The sequence below is a fragment of the Thunnus maccoyii genome, chromosome 2, assembly GCF_910596095.1.
Source record: "Thunnus maccoyii chromosome 2, fThuMac1.1, whole genome shotgun sequence".
In the NCBI taxonomy this organism is placed as follows: Eukaryota; Metazoa; Chordata; class Actinopteri; order Scombriformes; family Scombridae; genus Thunnus; species Thunnus maccoyii.
Genome location: NC_056534.1, coordinates 3,732,518 through 3,747,823, shown reverse-complemented (window position 1 = coordinate 3,747,823; position 15,306 = coordinate 3,732,518). Strand labels below are relative to the sequence as shown.

At 37.6% G+C, this 15,306-nt stretch overlaps 1 protein-coding gene across 1 annotated transcript; it reads left to right on the top strand.

Annotated features, from left to right (window-relative positions):
- The first annotated feature begins 148 nt into the window (after positions 1 to 148).
- commd1 (copper metabolism (Murr1) domain containing 1) lies at positions 149 to 15,104 on the top strand. Its single transcript, XM_042399331.1, has 3 exons — positions 149 to 354; positions 3,353 to 3,640; positions 14,293 to 15,104. The coding sequence occupies exons 1-3, from the start codon at positions 181 to 183 to the stop codon at positions 14,398 to 14,400; spliced, it is 570 nt and encodes a 189-aa protein (XP_042255265.1). The 5' UTR covers positions 149 to 180; the 3' UTR covers positions 14,401 to 15,104.
- The last annotated feature ends 202 nt before the right edge of the window (positions 15,105 to 15,306 follow it).

Below are 15,306 nucleotides of genomic sequence, written 5' to 3'. Positions count from 1 at the left end.
ACAGTAGTAAATGTAATTAGTTACTTTCCACCACTGGTGATATGATAATGTCCACATTAGCAATACAAAACTTTCTGGCGCGGTAAAACTACAACTCCCACAATGCCGTGTGGCGCAGCGCTTCACGTGACACGATCCATCCCGCTTCACGTGACCCTGTGATGAGGAAAAAAAGAAAACATGGCGGACGTGGAGGCAGCGAAGTCTCTGAGCGGTCTGTTGAATGGAATAGCTCAGAAAGTTTATTACAACAACACAGAAATCACAGAGGAGCTGCTGAAACATGAGTTATATCCCGAACTGTCGCACGAGGAGTTCAAGGCTCTGCACGAGAAGATGAAAGGTCTCTTAAAGGTAAAACACAACACCTGGAAGTAACGACAGACCACATCATTTATATATAAAAAGCAATCATTTCATTCTGATTACTGACATTATAAATGCCAGCAGTGAATATATGGTCGCAGCAGATGTAGCCAAAGTGTCTTTTACAGTAATTACGGCTGTAAAATAAAGGAACAGTGAAATATAAGATGCTGACAAAAGTCAAGCTTAATCAGCAGTATGTGAGAGAGTTTTATAATTAGGGGCAGATTCTGCTTTGTAAAGGATTTCAGGTAAATATCAGCTAATAATAAGTGGATCAATTCTGATTGGACTGTTCTAAATGTTAGTGTCGGTTCACAGTTATCCAGGTGTCTTAAACCAGCAGTCAGGTGTCCATATGAACAGTGAAAGAGGTTTTTCTGTTCATACTGGCTATTAAAAGATCCCCTTTAAATGTGTTTTCAGTGTAAGTGATGGAGGCTAAAATCCACAGTGTGTCCACACACTTTTAAGTAAATTAAGCTGTAAGTACTTTTAGTTAAATAGGAGTTGAAAGCAGTATTTTGTAACTGTTATACTGGCAGGTTTGTTCTCTACACCCCTGCATGTGTGCACATCTCACTACGTCACTTGGAAACCTGCATTTCTCTGACTCTGAACACTAGTGGGGCAAAAATGTAAAGTTTGGCCTGAGGGTGGTGCCAGAGGAAAGGCCGTAATCAGCTAATCTAATCGACTGCAGTAAAGGACGGGTTCACAATTTTACAAGTGTGTCTTAAAACAACAGTCAGGTGTCCATATGAACAGTGAAAGAGGTTTTCCTCGCTGTAATCATTCCTCCTGTTCATACTGACTATTAAAAGATCCTTCAAATGTGCTTTCAATGGAAGTGATGGAGGCCAAAATACATTTAAAAGTAGATTTGAAGCTTCTATTCAGCTTCAGCAGTCTGAGTTAGTCATATCAAGTGGATATCTGACACATTTACAGTCTTTTTAAGCATCAAATTCCCTCTTTGTGTTTCCTCGGACAGTGTTTCCCTGTTGAGCTGCGGTGGAAGTATAGTAACAAAAAGAGGAACTTTGGCACTAAAAAGACTGTAACGTTGAAAGATATCTACTTGATTTGACTCATTTGGACGCTGAAGCTTCATATTAGCTTCAGATAAACTTTTAAATACATTTTTGCAGAGAAGGAGGACTGTGGATTTACATTGTAAGGTCATTATGAAGGGATCTTCTACTAGTCAGTATGAACAGGAGGAATGATTACAGCAAGAAAAACATGTTTAATGTTCATTTGGGCTCCTGACTGTTGTTTTAAGACACACTTGAAAACCTGTGACTCCGTCCTTTGGTCGGTTATGTTTTCATTCATTAGTATATTCCTGTGTGTCTCAGCTGTTGTCAGCAGGTGGCAGCACCAACATACGTCCCAGTTCTCACCTCACAGTTCAGGTGAACAGTGACCTGCAATAACCTCAACAACAGAATAAGATTCACTTCTCTTTTTTTTCCTAAATAAATATAACACAAGCAACATAAACAGGTCAAGTAAGCTGCCACACACTATAGACAAGAACATATACAATATCCAGTTATATTGCACATTGAGCACTAAAAGAACCACAATATATGAGTTCAAAGGTCAGCAGGTGTGGAGGTCCGTTACTGTCTAGTTTTATTACTGAGTCTCTGTGCAGCACATCAGTTTCATGCTCTGTGTTGTCGCATCGTCCCTATAAAATAAAAATTAAATTAAATTAGAATTCAGTCCTAAGATCTTTCTAACTTTGCTTTTTTAAGATGTTATTCTTTTCTTTATTATGATCTTGAACCACAGTTCTTGTTTGAATAATATTAAATTAAATTTAGTCTATCAATTACTTAAACTTGTCAATTTCCTATAGTTCAGGGAGATCAATCGATCAATCAAACCTAATTTATACAGAACTTTTCATACAAGTCGAATACAGTTCAAAGTGCTTTACAGGTGATCGACAAACACACAAGATACATGTAAGACAATAATAAAGGATAATGAACAGTTAAATAATAAAAGAAATTACAAACAATAAAAGACAAAGTTCAAAATGAACAGATTCTAATAAACCAGTAAAATGTTTTCATGGATTTTTATCTCTTGTTTTGTCCGACCAACAGTCCAAAACCTGAAGATATTAAATTTACTCTCATAAAGAACAAAGAAAAGCAGCAAATATTCACATTTGAGGAGCTGGAACCAGAATTGACTGATTATCTAAATAGTTTCTGATTAATTCTCTTATCAATGGACTAATTGTTGCAGCTTTAAAATAGTTTAATAGTTCAGTTAAAACAGCCCTTTTTGTCATTAATCTGCAACTGTTTTGACGATTTAATAATTGTTTTGGTCAATTTTGGGGGTAAATATGCCACAAATTATCTGGTTCCAGCTCATCAGATGTGAGGATTTTATGGTTTTCTTTGTCTTCTGTGATCTTAAACTGAATATTTTAGAGTTTTGTACTGTTGGTCGGACAAAACGAGACATTTGAAGACGTCACTTCGGGCATTTTATACAACTAATAAACTGATCGATTAATAGAAAAAATATTCTGGAAAAATTAATTGATAATGAAAATAATTGTTAGTCGCAGTCGTTGAGAACGAGAACCAATCAGCTGATGGTCACATGACAGAAACAGGTGAACTGATGACAGAGACCGAGTGTCAGATCATTTTTTTATTTATTGTTTATTATATTTTATATATTTGTGGAGTTTACAGAGCAGCACAACACACTAACAAAATAGTAATAACAGTGATGTTAACAGTTAATTATGGAATTTGGTTAAACTGGTTGCTATAGATCCAAGACTTCCTATATTTCATGTTTCATTGATCAGTTCATCAATAAATATGTATTAAAACATGTTGGTGGCAGCTCTGACTGGTTTTATATCTACATTTTTATCTTTAATAATAAATCCTGTTAGCAGGATGCTGTATTTATCCTCCCGCTGTTCTCTTCCTCCGTCTCGCAGTCCATCGCCACGGCAGACATGGACCACGCTCAGCTGGAGGCCTTCCTCACGGCTCAGACCAAGAAGCAGGGCGGTGGCGTGACGGCAGAACAGGCCGCCGCTCTCTCCCGCTTCTGGAAGAGCCAGCGGGTCCGGGTGAGGGAGAGCTTGCTGGCTCAAAGCCGCTGGGAGCCCGGCCTCAGGGGCCTCTCCTGGAGGGTGGACCTCCAGACCGCCGCCAGCCGGGGGGACGCTGCTCACAGCGGCCCCGTCGCTCTGATGGAGCTGGAGCTGGGCAGGACCGGACAGGTGAGACCTTCAGTTTCACTTATTCGCACTGGAAACAGACCAGAACTACGTCAGTCTTCTACTGCAGGATCAATGCCTCACTCGAAAGAACAATAACAGTTCCACACCTGTTTTTATTTCCTGAAATTGATCTTTTAAACGCACAATATATAATTTTAGCCGCTAGGGGTCTCAATCAAAACAATAACAACAGACGGAGTGTGATGACGGTGTGAAGCAGCAAGGGATCATGGGAGTTGTTGTCTTCGTTGTTGAATAACCAGCTTCACCGGTATAGGATTACTCCAGTGTTCATCATTCGGGATGTTTTTACCCGCAGGGGTCTCCTCCTCTCCAGAACAAACGGACCCAGAGATTACAGGTAAAAACACTGAATAAAGCTGTTTCACCTAAAAAATAAAAAAAACAGTGTTTCTCCGCCGATGTACGGCGACCACCGGACGTCCGGTACGGGCTGTTAGCCGAGCTGCTGCTAACACTTGTTCGGTTTATTTCTCTTATAACGTTAGATCCAGACGTTCGACCGGTTTCTCCCGGGAGCCGAATTATCCGCAGAGGTCTCCTCCTCTCCAAAAATAAACGTACACGCAGATTAAAATCGTTAAAATACTGATTAAAGCTGTTTCACCTAAAAAAAATCAATGTTTCTCCGACGATGTTTGGTGACCAACGGACTTCCTGGAGGGGCTGTTAGCCGAGCTGCTGCTAACGTTTGTCCAGTTTATTTCTCTGATAACTTAAGATCCAGACGTCCAATGACTAAAATCCTTCTTCCGGCTAAAAGATATAGTTAAAAACAACCTAAATTTATCATGAAAATGTGACTTAAAACTGAATAAAAGTCAATTTATAACAGTTTGTGTGGAACAAGCACAACGCCGATGTATTATCTTGTATGTGTGTAAGTTACTCTTTGGTAGACGCCATTGTAGCGGACAAACACAGCGCCGCCGTATTATCTTGTGCCTGTTTACTCTTTGGTAGAGGAGGTATGACGCCATCGACAGGCGACCAAATGAAACCGTTACTTTGATTAAATTACAGATTTCTCTGGGTTTGAAACTTGTTGGAAACATTTGGGATAATGTAAGTACACAACTCAACAACATATATAACATAGGTCTAGTTGTTTTTAGACATTTAATGTGGAATAATTACATATTATAGCTTTAACTGGGATTAAACATAAAACATATGTGGCGTCTTCATAGCTGCATGTTCCCAGTTTGATTCCAGCTGGAGACTGGAGTGTTGCAGTCACACCTGACTGCTGTCCTGTCTAATGACAACATAATAATAACACATATCCAACTACACACAGATCACAGATTAGTTTTTTAATATAAAGACTAATGGACTAAGGTACATTTAAATTCTAAAATACACACACTGTATAGAAGGTTAACAAAGACAAAACAACATTCAATTTATAAAAATGACAACATGATAACTAATGTTGCTTCTGTTTTGAGTGTTTGTGATTGACACTGTAGTCCAACAATGCAACAGAAAAACATAAAGAATTAAGGACGGCGGTTTCACAGCTCGTAAATAAATAATAAATAAATAAATAAATCATTAGCTTTATAGTGTGTATTGTACTTTATAATATGGAAATTGGACACATTACAACATGAAGTTGTGTCATTATTTGTGTCAAATATTTACATGTGGACATAAAATAAAACAATAAAAATCAAATATTAACACTTAACTTTAAAACTAACTGCGTTGTAGATGCTAATGCGTCTCCTGCTATCATGTATCAGTTTACTACAGCTGCAACTAACGATTATTTTCATTATGAGTTAGTTAGTTGTTTGGTCTGTAAAATGTAAAAAAAAAAAAAAATAGTGAATAGTGCCTGTGATAAATTCCCAGAATCAACTCAAAACCTCAAAATATTCAGTTTATCATCATAAGAGACAAATATAATCATAAAATCTTCACTTTGGACAAGTTGAAACTAGCAAATTTGGGGCTTTTCTGCTTAATAAATGACAAAAATGATTATTAGATTGTCAAAATAGTGTTGTAAACAGACTGCTCTGATGCAGTTAAGCTAATTTTAGGTGTAATTCAAAGTGTCAGATGTGTGCTTGAGGTAATTGTTTCAGTTTTTATAGTATTCTTTGGTGAATCTTAGTAATATAAACTCAGTATTTCATGTTGCCGTTTCTGATTTGAAAGGACATCCGTCAGGTAAGACACACTGTAGAGTCTGTTGGGTGGAACGAGGGGAACGTTCTTGAACAAACATGTATTATTATACCCTCTAAATACCAGAAAACTCTGTGGGCGTGAATTGGGGGTTTGGGTGGATTCCAATATGGCAGCAAACAGGCCTGGATCTGAATGTGACGGATTACTGGTGGGTTTTAATAGGCCACGGTCCCGTGAGGGGGCTAATTTACTCAATCTGGGTCCTGAGCTCAAAACTGTTTTGAGAGCCAGTCCCAGAGGATAAAAACTACCTGAGGAATCAGTGCTGATCATACTGAGGCTTTAATTCCTGAATAAAATCTGGTTTTTGGTGGGAAAAATGTCAACAGCATCTTCATATTTCATCAGAGATCCTGCTGTGTGTTGTAACATGTCTTCATGAAGGTGTTATATTATTCCTGCTCAACTGTTTTACACATGTAGGATTAAAAAATAGAAATTATTTTAGTCCTTTTTTTGCATTTGCTGAAGAAAAAAACCCTTAGTTCATAGTTTTATAACCATGAAATGTGTTGACACTGAAGCCTGTAACATTCAAGGAAACAAAAGTGATTAACTGTGAAGAGCTTTATGCAATATTAGTTTTTATCTGATGTCACTGAATCAAGAATTGAATGGAAATAAAAAAAAACAAATCAAACTAACAGATTCTGATCTTTGCATTTAAAATATTCCAAAAAATCTGCTTTGCAAATTTTTAAAAAGAATTAAAATACATTGACCATGTTTGCTTGACTTTAAGGATTCACACAATGTTTTTATATTTTTTTGCAAACATTACTTTGACTTACTTAAAGCTATATTATGTAATTATTCCACATTAAAATGTCTAAAAACAACTAGACCTATGTTATATATGTTGTTGAGTTGTGTACTTACATTATCCCAAATGTTTCCAACAAGTTTCAAACCCAGAGAAATCTGTAATTTAATCAAAGTAACGGTTTCATTTGGTCGCCTGTCGATGGCGTCATACCTCCTCTACCAAAGAGTAAACACGTACAAGATGCATACGGCGGCGCTGTGTTTGTCCGCTACAATGGCGTCTACCAAAGAGTCACTTACACACATACAAGATAGTACATCGGCGTTGTGGTTGTTCCACACAAACTGTTATAAATTGACTTTTATCCAGTTTTAAGCCACATTTTCATGATAAATTTAGGTCGCTTTTTAACTATATCTTTTAGCTGGAAGAAGGATTTTAGTCGTTGGACGTCTGGATCTTAAGTTATCAGAGAAATAAACTGGGCAAACGTTAGCAGCAGCTCGGCTAACAGCCCCTCCAGGAAGTCTGGTGGTCACCAAACATCGTCGGAGAAACACTGATTTTTTTAGGTGGAACAGCTTTAATTAGTATTTTAACGATTTTAATCTGCGTGTACGTTTGTTTTTTGGAGAGGAGGAGACCTCTGCGGATAATTCGGCTCCCGGGAGAAACCGGCCGAACGTCTGGATCTAAAGTTATAAGAGAAATAAACCGAACAAGTGTTAGCAGCAGCTCGGCTAACAGCCCGTATCGGACGTCCGGTGGTCGCCGTACATCGGCGGAGAAACACTGATTTTTTTTTTTTAGGTGAAACAGCTTTATTCAGTGTTTTTACCTGTAATCTCCGGGTCTGTTTGTTCTGGAGAGGAGACTGATGAACACTGGAGTAATCCTATTCCGGTGAAGCTGGTTATTTAACAACGAAGACAACAACTCCCATGATCCCTTGCTACTTCACACCGTCATCACACTCTGTCTTTTGTTATTGTGTTGATTGAGACGCCTAGCGGCTGAAATTATATATTGTGCGTTTAAACCTACAAATTGTGGACAAATACGTAACAGCTTCCACCAACGTAAACAGATTTTTTTAGTCTCAGCAGCCAGAAAGGAGCACAAACTGAACAGACATCACACTGAGCGACAGGTAGGCTTTATGACTGACGTTGTGTTGCTCGGCAACCACTGAGATCCTGCACGGAGGTCACTCAGGTCTCCTCGTGTCCGTAAAGAAACACATTTTGTCTCAACGTTTAATTGTGGCCTAATTATCCTGACTACTAAAATAAGAATTTATCTCCATTTTCATTTTTTTAATTTTGTGGAATTTATCCGCCTACGGAGCGTTTTTCACTCACCTGCCAACAGTGAAAACTGCTGAATTGGCCAAAAAAAAGTGGAAAAACCTGTTTAGTTCGGTGTCAGTTGATCTGAGTAAGTGTGAACTAAAGTTATGAAATGCACCTAATATTTATCTAATATATCTGATATTCTTCTAGATATCCGTGTTGACTATGAGTCATGTGCCGTCTTTCCATATAAACCTTAATTTCACATAAATCAAACGTTTGTCTCTGAGTCCAAAGACCAAAAATAAACACAGAAACTAGTTAACTGTATAGAATTCTTAGCGGGGAAGTTGCTGTTTTTAGATTTGCGAGATATAATAAATTAACCACATTTTAGATTTTAGGCTTCTGTTCACATTTGTTGTTGGGAGAAAATATCTAAAATCCACCGACACTGGTACTGATGACTGATGTTTTTACTGGTTCTGCACTCAGAGACTGTAGACCTGGATCATGTAGATGGATTTAATTTATTTATTATTTATTATATATTATTATTTATTTACCTTTTGCGATGTTCTTTGTTTTTTAACGGTTACAATGGAGCCAAATGTTCCGGTAAAATCTGGAAAATTACATTTACATTGTTCAGTTTGTAAAATGCTTTGAGCCCAGACGTCCCAAGTGGATTATCTATTGTTGTCTGATTGTGTGTGTGTGATTGTGTGTGTATAGAGTAGATATTTTAAGCATGTTGACCACCAGCAGACCTCCATCTCGAGGCTCAAGCCCAGTACAGGTCAAGGTTCAGGTTTCCTCAGCGATGCCCCACATCAGCAGGCGGTCTGGAGGTTTTCCTGTCTGCAGAGTCCTTCCTGTTCGACACTCGGCTGCTTTCTCCATCTTCTGCTTCGGCGCTCAAAAAACAATAATTCCTCGAGCCTGTTTCTCTCTTTCTCGAGTGCACGATGGTCTAATGAGGAGTGAAGCCTCGAGTTTAAAGCTGCAACTACAGATTATTTTCATTATCGACCAATCTGACTTTTATTTTCTCAATTAATCTCTTTGTCTAGAGAATGCCTGTTATAAATTGATCTGATCTACAGACACAGAAAAACTCACATTCGAGAAGCTGCAACCAGCAAATTTCTGCTGTAAAATAAATGACTGAAACTATTATCGGATTATCAAAGTAATTTCCAATTAATTTCCCATCAATCGACACTGCAGATCTACTCCAGTTCTTCTTCAGCTGCTCTGTAGAGTTTCACTGTAGAAGGAAAACTTTGCTCCAGTTCACATGAATAAAATAATGGAGGACTTTAACTAGTAATAAAGTTAAAATCATGAATCCATTAACTAGGAGCTATTACAAGATAAACAAAGCAGGATTACTAATAAGATGACTCAGTGTATGACCTGGGAGTGCCTTAATACAAATACACATGATGCAACAGAAAAACCACCTATAATTCATGTCTGATCCATAAAACTGTTTCAACTTGAGTATAAAATGTTTCATGACCCTCGTTGATCTGTGTGGGTAAGGTGTGTCACACAACGATCCCACAAACAGAGAGAGAGACTTATTCTGAAGGGAGTGTAGAGTTTCTGAACTAGAAACTCTTAAAGGCTTCAACATCGTCACTGAACACTGATCAGATCTATGACGGAGCTGTAACAGCTGCTACTAACGATTATTATCATTATCAATTATCATTATCAATTCATCTGTTGGTTTATTTTCTCAGTTAATCTGAATTTAATCTAAAATAAATTAACCTCTCATACATGTGTTTGCTCCACATTGTGATTATTGGAAACTTCTGTTTACATACCAAGTAATACTTTATTTATTTTATATTCACACATGAATGTGTTTCTGAAAGGGATGTTTGAGGTTTGTTGTTTGAAGTTGGAGCCTTATAAAGCTGCAGTTCATTATTGATTAATCTGTTGGTTATTTTCCCCATTAATCAGTTAGTTGTTTGGTCCATAAAATGTCAGAAAATCTGTTTCCCAAAGATGACGTCTTTGTCCACAACACAAAGATATTCAGTTTACTGTCATAGACGATGAAAGAAACCAGAAAATATTCACATTTTAGACGCTGGAATCAGAGAATTTTCTTCTTAAAAAGTTTAATTAATTATCAAAATAGTTGGTAATTAATTTAATAGTTGGCGACTAATCGATTAATTCACTAATAATCGCAGCTCTATATTAGTTTAAAGTGTAAAATTGTCAGAAAAAGAAATGAAAATTCAGATTCAGTTAAATATGGAGGGTAAATTTATCCAGAAATTAAATTAAAAGGAAAAACTAAATATATAAATATATATAGTTTTCTCTGTTTTTTAAAATTAAGCTTTAATTTACTGTTTGAGCATGAAGTTTTTTTTTCTGATTTAATTTCCCACTGTCCCTGTTCATCTTGTTTCAGGGTGAAATGTCTTGATGTAATAAAGAGGATCCAGCTGCCAGTCACAAAATTCACATTAGATGTGAGCGACGAGTGAAGCTGATATAAAGTAAAAACACTGTTAGTAGGAATCACAGCATTGGACTGATACTCCTAAACATCTCAGTACTTAAAACCAGAAGACAAACCAAAGATCAGTTTTGGGGCTAAATCATTCGATAGATGTCTTCAGTGTTGTCTGCAGGTCAACAGACGAGAGCAGCTCGCTCTGACTGTGCTGTAAAATACTGAACGACTGCAGGATTCACACTATTAATAGTTCATTCAAATTCAAATCTAATTATAGACAACAGGAGCCTGAAGGCTGCAGAAGTAGGTGGAGGAAGTGAATGTGTAACATTTCCTTCTTCACTGTGGAGGAAACTGGTTTTCTAAATCCTCAAATGAGAAGATCAAGACCAAGATGTCTTTTATTTACTTCTGAATTGACTGTAAGTTAGAGGCAGTCTGGTGGATCCACTCACAGTAAATCAGCATGGATCATTTGTGTAGAGCTCAAGCCTCAAAATAGATATTTGTGCAGCTGATTTTCTTGGTCGTTGTTGCCCTGTGAGGGAACAGAGAGCCAGAGTCCAAAATAAAGTAAAAGCAAAGCAAAATAGAGACGCAGTATTGATCATTTCAGTGCCTGTCAGTCAGCAAAAGAGACAGAAATGAACATTTAGATTCTTTAAAATTCAAAATAGCCAAATATGGAGGGTAACTTTATCAAGATATAAGGTTAAAGGATAAGTTCACCATTTTTCAAGTGTCATAAAACAGCAGTCAGGTGTCCATATGAACAGTGAAAGAGGTTTTCCTCCTGTTCATACTGGATATTAAAAGATCCTTCAAATGTGCTTTCAATGGAAGTGGTGGAGGCCAAAATCCACAGTGTGTCTACACAGTCATTTAAAAGTCTCTGTGAAGCTTCTATTCAGCTTCAGCAGTCTGAGTTAGTCATATCAAGTGGATATCTGACACATTTACAGTCTTTTTACCATCAAATTCCCTCTTTGTGTTTCCTCAGACAGTGTATTGATAACATTTGGAGAAATAAAAACACATCTGAAGGCAGACAAAGGTCTCAAACGCTCCAAAAACATTTTTAAAAAAATGCTGTCAGAATGGATTTCCTTTAACCTGATAATGATTAGTATGTAAACATGCTAATATTAGCATGTAAACACTGATTGCTACAATTAGCATGTGAAAACGATAACTGTCGGATAACGTGCTGATCTTTAGCATGTTATATTTAGCATGTTGGCATGGAAACACGCTAACGTACGTCATGATAATGGTCAATCGAATGTGTCAGTGGAGAACAGTGTAAGAACCATAAGATGTGTAAAAGTTATAGTGTCCTCTTTACTTTAAACTGTCTAGATGTGACAATAAAGTTGAAGTAAATGTAAATGGATAATAGAACTGAAAATCTCTACATTTCTTTATTACTGAGAACTATTTAACAACCTCTATGTCTTTGACTGTACTCTAACTATTATGTACTATAATAACAAACACATAACAGAGACACAGGAGCATCTTCTATAAGAGTGTTAATGCTTAAACCTCGTCTGTGTTTGTTTTAAATCTGCTATTTGTACCACTGCTGATCTTAAACTTGAACCTACTGTTCACTAAGTCACACAAATTGTAAAATGAAAAAAAAGCAAAACCAAGATGTCTCCTCTTCGAGTGGTAAGTGACACCACTCTAACTGAACAATAGACGATAGACAGAGAGACTAGCGGTATCCATGGAAACCAGGAGAGGGATCATCACGGTGTGATGTCCTTTCTGGAGAACAAAGGGAAACCCTCTGAAGTAGACCTCATTCATTTTTTAAGTAGCATGTAATGATGAACAAAGTGCAGGTCTGTGAAAGAGCTCAAATATCAGGTAGACTCATCAGCGGTGCAGGTGATGCATTAATCTGCCCTGTTCAAATGTGTATGTTTTAAATGAAAGGCTTCTTATTAATAAAAAAAAAATAGTTTGGCCATTTTAATTCTCCATTTTCCCAGTAGACATGGCTGTAACATCTTGTCTACACCAGCTGCAAGTAGCAACTTCTGTCAGCCTACACTGGATGAGTTCAGCTACAGTACGGCTGTTTACTAGACAACACTTATATACAATTAATGTAGTTACAGCCAAAGTCAAAAGAAAATAGAGCTGAAGTTTTAAGAATCCACTTTGAGCTGCAGTTGCATGTGTCCAAAACTGTTATACAGCTGGATTGAATAAAAGTGACAGTTGACAAGACATCTCGATATTCATATAACAGCAGTGGATGGAAACACTAATTAATTGGCATTTTCTTTTGCTGATTTTCTGGAAATTCAGTTAAAATTTGCACTATATTTGGATTTAAACCTGGCTCATAATGCACATGTACAGTTGGCTGCACAATAAGGAAGCAATCAAGATAAGAGGAAACTTTTTTGGCTTGAATTGGTGCCATCTTTGAGTCTAGTAGCATGTCTATAATACATCTGTGCATCAAATTTATTATGAATGATCCTTTGGCTAATGTGTATTTCTAACCAATAAAAGTACTGATTCGGTCACATGTGAGAAGTTTAGAGGGAAAAATCACTATTTGGTGGAGCTGTTAACAACTCATAGACATGTGAAATGTGACCCCGACTACACACTGCTTTTTGTAAGACGTCAAAAGACAAAAAGGTTGGAAACCACTGGTTTCATCTTTAACAATGTGTTGTATTTTAAAAGCTTGTTATATTATCCATTGTGTGTAGAGCAGAAAGTACAATATTTCCCTCTGAAATGTAGTGGAGTGGAAGTATGGAAAAACAGTACGTCAGTAAACTTTCCACCGCTGCAAACGTGTTATAATTAAGCAATATTGCGATTATACAATATTTACCAGCAAAATAAAAGATATAAACAAAATGTATTCATCTTGTGAGGCAGTTCGCTCTAAAAATAAAAAAAACTTCTTGCTTGTGTTATCTCCGTTTCTATGGAAATACATGGGGTACGACTAATACCTGGAAAACAATCACTCACGTCAGCAGACTCCTTTGTAATAAAACCTAGTTTACCACTCCAGCAAGTAGACTTACCCTTAGCAACGCCCTAGCAACAGAGACGATTTCTAGTCCCTGCTGAGTCAGCTAATGCTTTCCGGAGATCGCGGCATTTCCCAAACTGAATAAATACCTCACGTATAAACACAAAACTGCTTTGCTAGCTCAGTCTCGTTATAACTAAGATATCCGCTGAAAAAAATATTTTTTCCATGAACAGATTTAGCTGCTACGTCAACAAATTTCACAGATGTTTTTAAGCTAGTAGCGCCGTAGCACCGCCACAGCTGATGGAGGCTACCGGAGTGGAAGCTGAGATAAATTCTCAACTGGAGGAAAAATGGCTAAGTTTTGTTGTGTATGGGGGAGCCAGGTAACGATAAAAGTGGAGAAGGGTTCGGGTTTTTCCACTGTGTGTGTGAGTGTAACTCGTCCCAGTCCCGGTCTCAGAGTTCAATCCACCGGGTAAAGGGTCCGTTTTGTTTTCCCCACAACCCCTAATCAGTTCAGTTCAATCCAGTTTCACAAACATAAAGAAAGACAACTCAAAACAGAAAAAAATAAGTTTGCCAGGTTCACATATCTCCGCAATTCAAATCAACCACCAGTCGTCTACCCGGAAGTGACTGTTGTTGTCAGCGCAACGTCACGGTCTGTAGTTCTAATGAATGGCGGAGTGATATATTTAGTAATGAGGCTTTTTTCATTTGAGCACGGCTAGGTGTGCTGTCATGTTGATTTGAGCACGTTCTAAATGTCTAATTGACCAATCAGATTGCTTTGTCGGAACTACGTGTTGTATAATAGATCTTTTTCTTCTTCTTCTTCTTCTTCTTCTTCTTTTCTACTAGGACTCAGAGTTTTTGTGTCTGGAGTTTGACGAGGCCAAAGTCAACCAGGTGCTGAAGAAGATGTCTGACATCCAGGAGAGCATCGACAGAATAGTTCACCGCACCTAAAAACTCTGTGAGAGTTTATCTCAAGACAGCAGAGAGACAGTGAGGTGTGACTCCGACTATCTGTGTTTCATCAACAGTTCAATAGCCTCACACAGAAACGGGATTTGTTCAGACCTGTAAATAACCAGACTGGATCCAACATGGCTTCTGCACCTGCCTGCACACTCAGAAAGGACATGTTATCTGATCAACATGTTATCTGATCAACATACGCGTGCACTTAAAGATACAACCTGGCATTTTTTTCCACAAGCTGTCCACGTGTGACTCTGAAGGGTCTGACTTGTTAAAGAGCTTTTATTGCTTTCTTGATCTGTTATAATTCAAAGTGCAGCACTGATTTACTGCTGTGTTTCTACATCATGTTTTCCATTTGAGGGAAACCTCTGATAGGATGAAGGTTCCTCTCTGACCAAAAGAGATTAAAAAAAAAATATATACTAAACCGAAGGTGGCCATGAAAGTTCAACGCACTACAATGTGCAACAAATATTGTGTATTCATTCTCTTTTTTCTAAATTCTGTGCATGTTTTGTCAAGTTGATGATGTTTTAATCATTTCCTTTTGTCTTTTTGTGTTTACTGTCGTAGCTTTGAGCTGTCAGCGCCACCGTTTAAACCACCAGTTTGAATTTTGGGATTTTTGAATGATGCAAAGCAGAAATAAATCCTCAAATAAACACTGCAGTGTAATGTGAATGTTATGACCAGCGTGGTTTGACTTTGACTCTACAGGTGTGTTTAGACTGAACATGAAGCGGTTGTTTGATGTTGAGCGATTGCACATAAAGTCGGTGCAAAGATGCAAAAAGTTGTAAATTGAGTCAAAGACACAATCAGTCCACACAGGTTGAAAATGTTCCAACTGACTGTAAAAAAAAAAACACTGGTACAGTTGATGAGAGA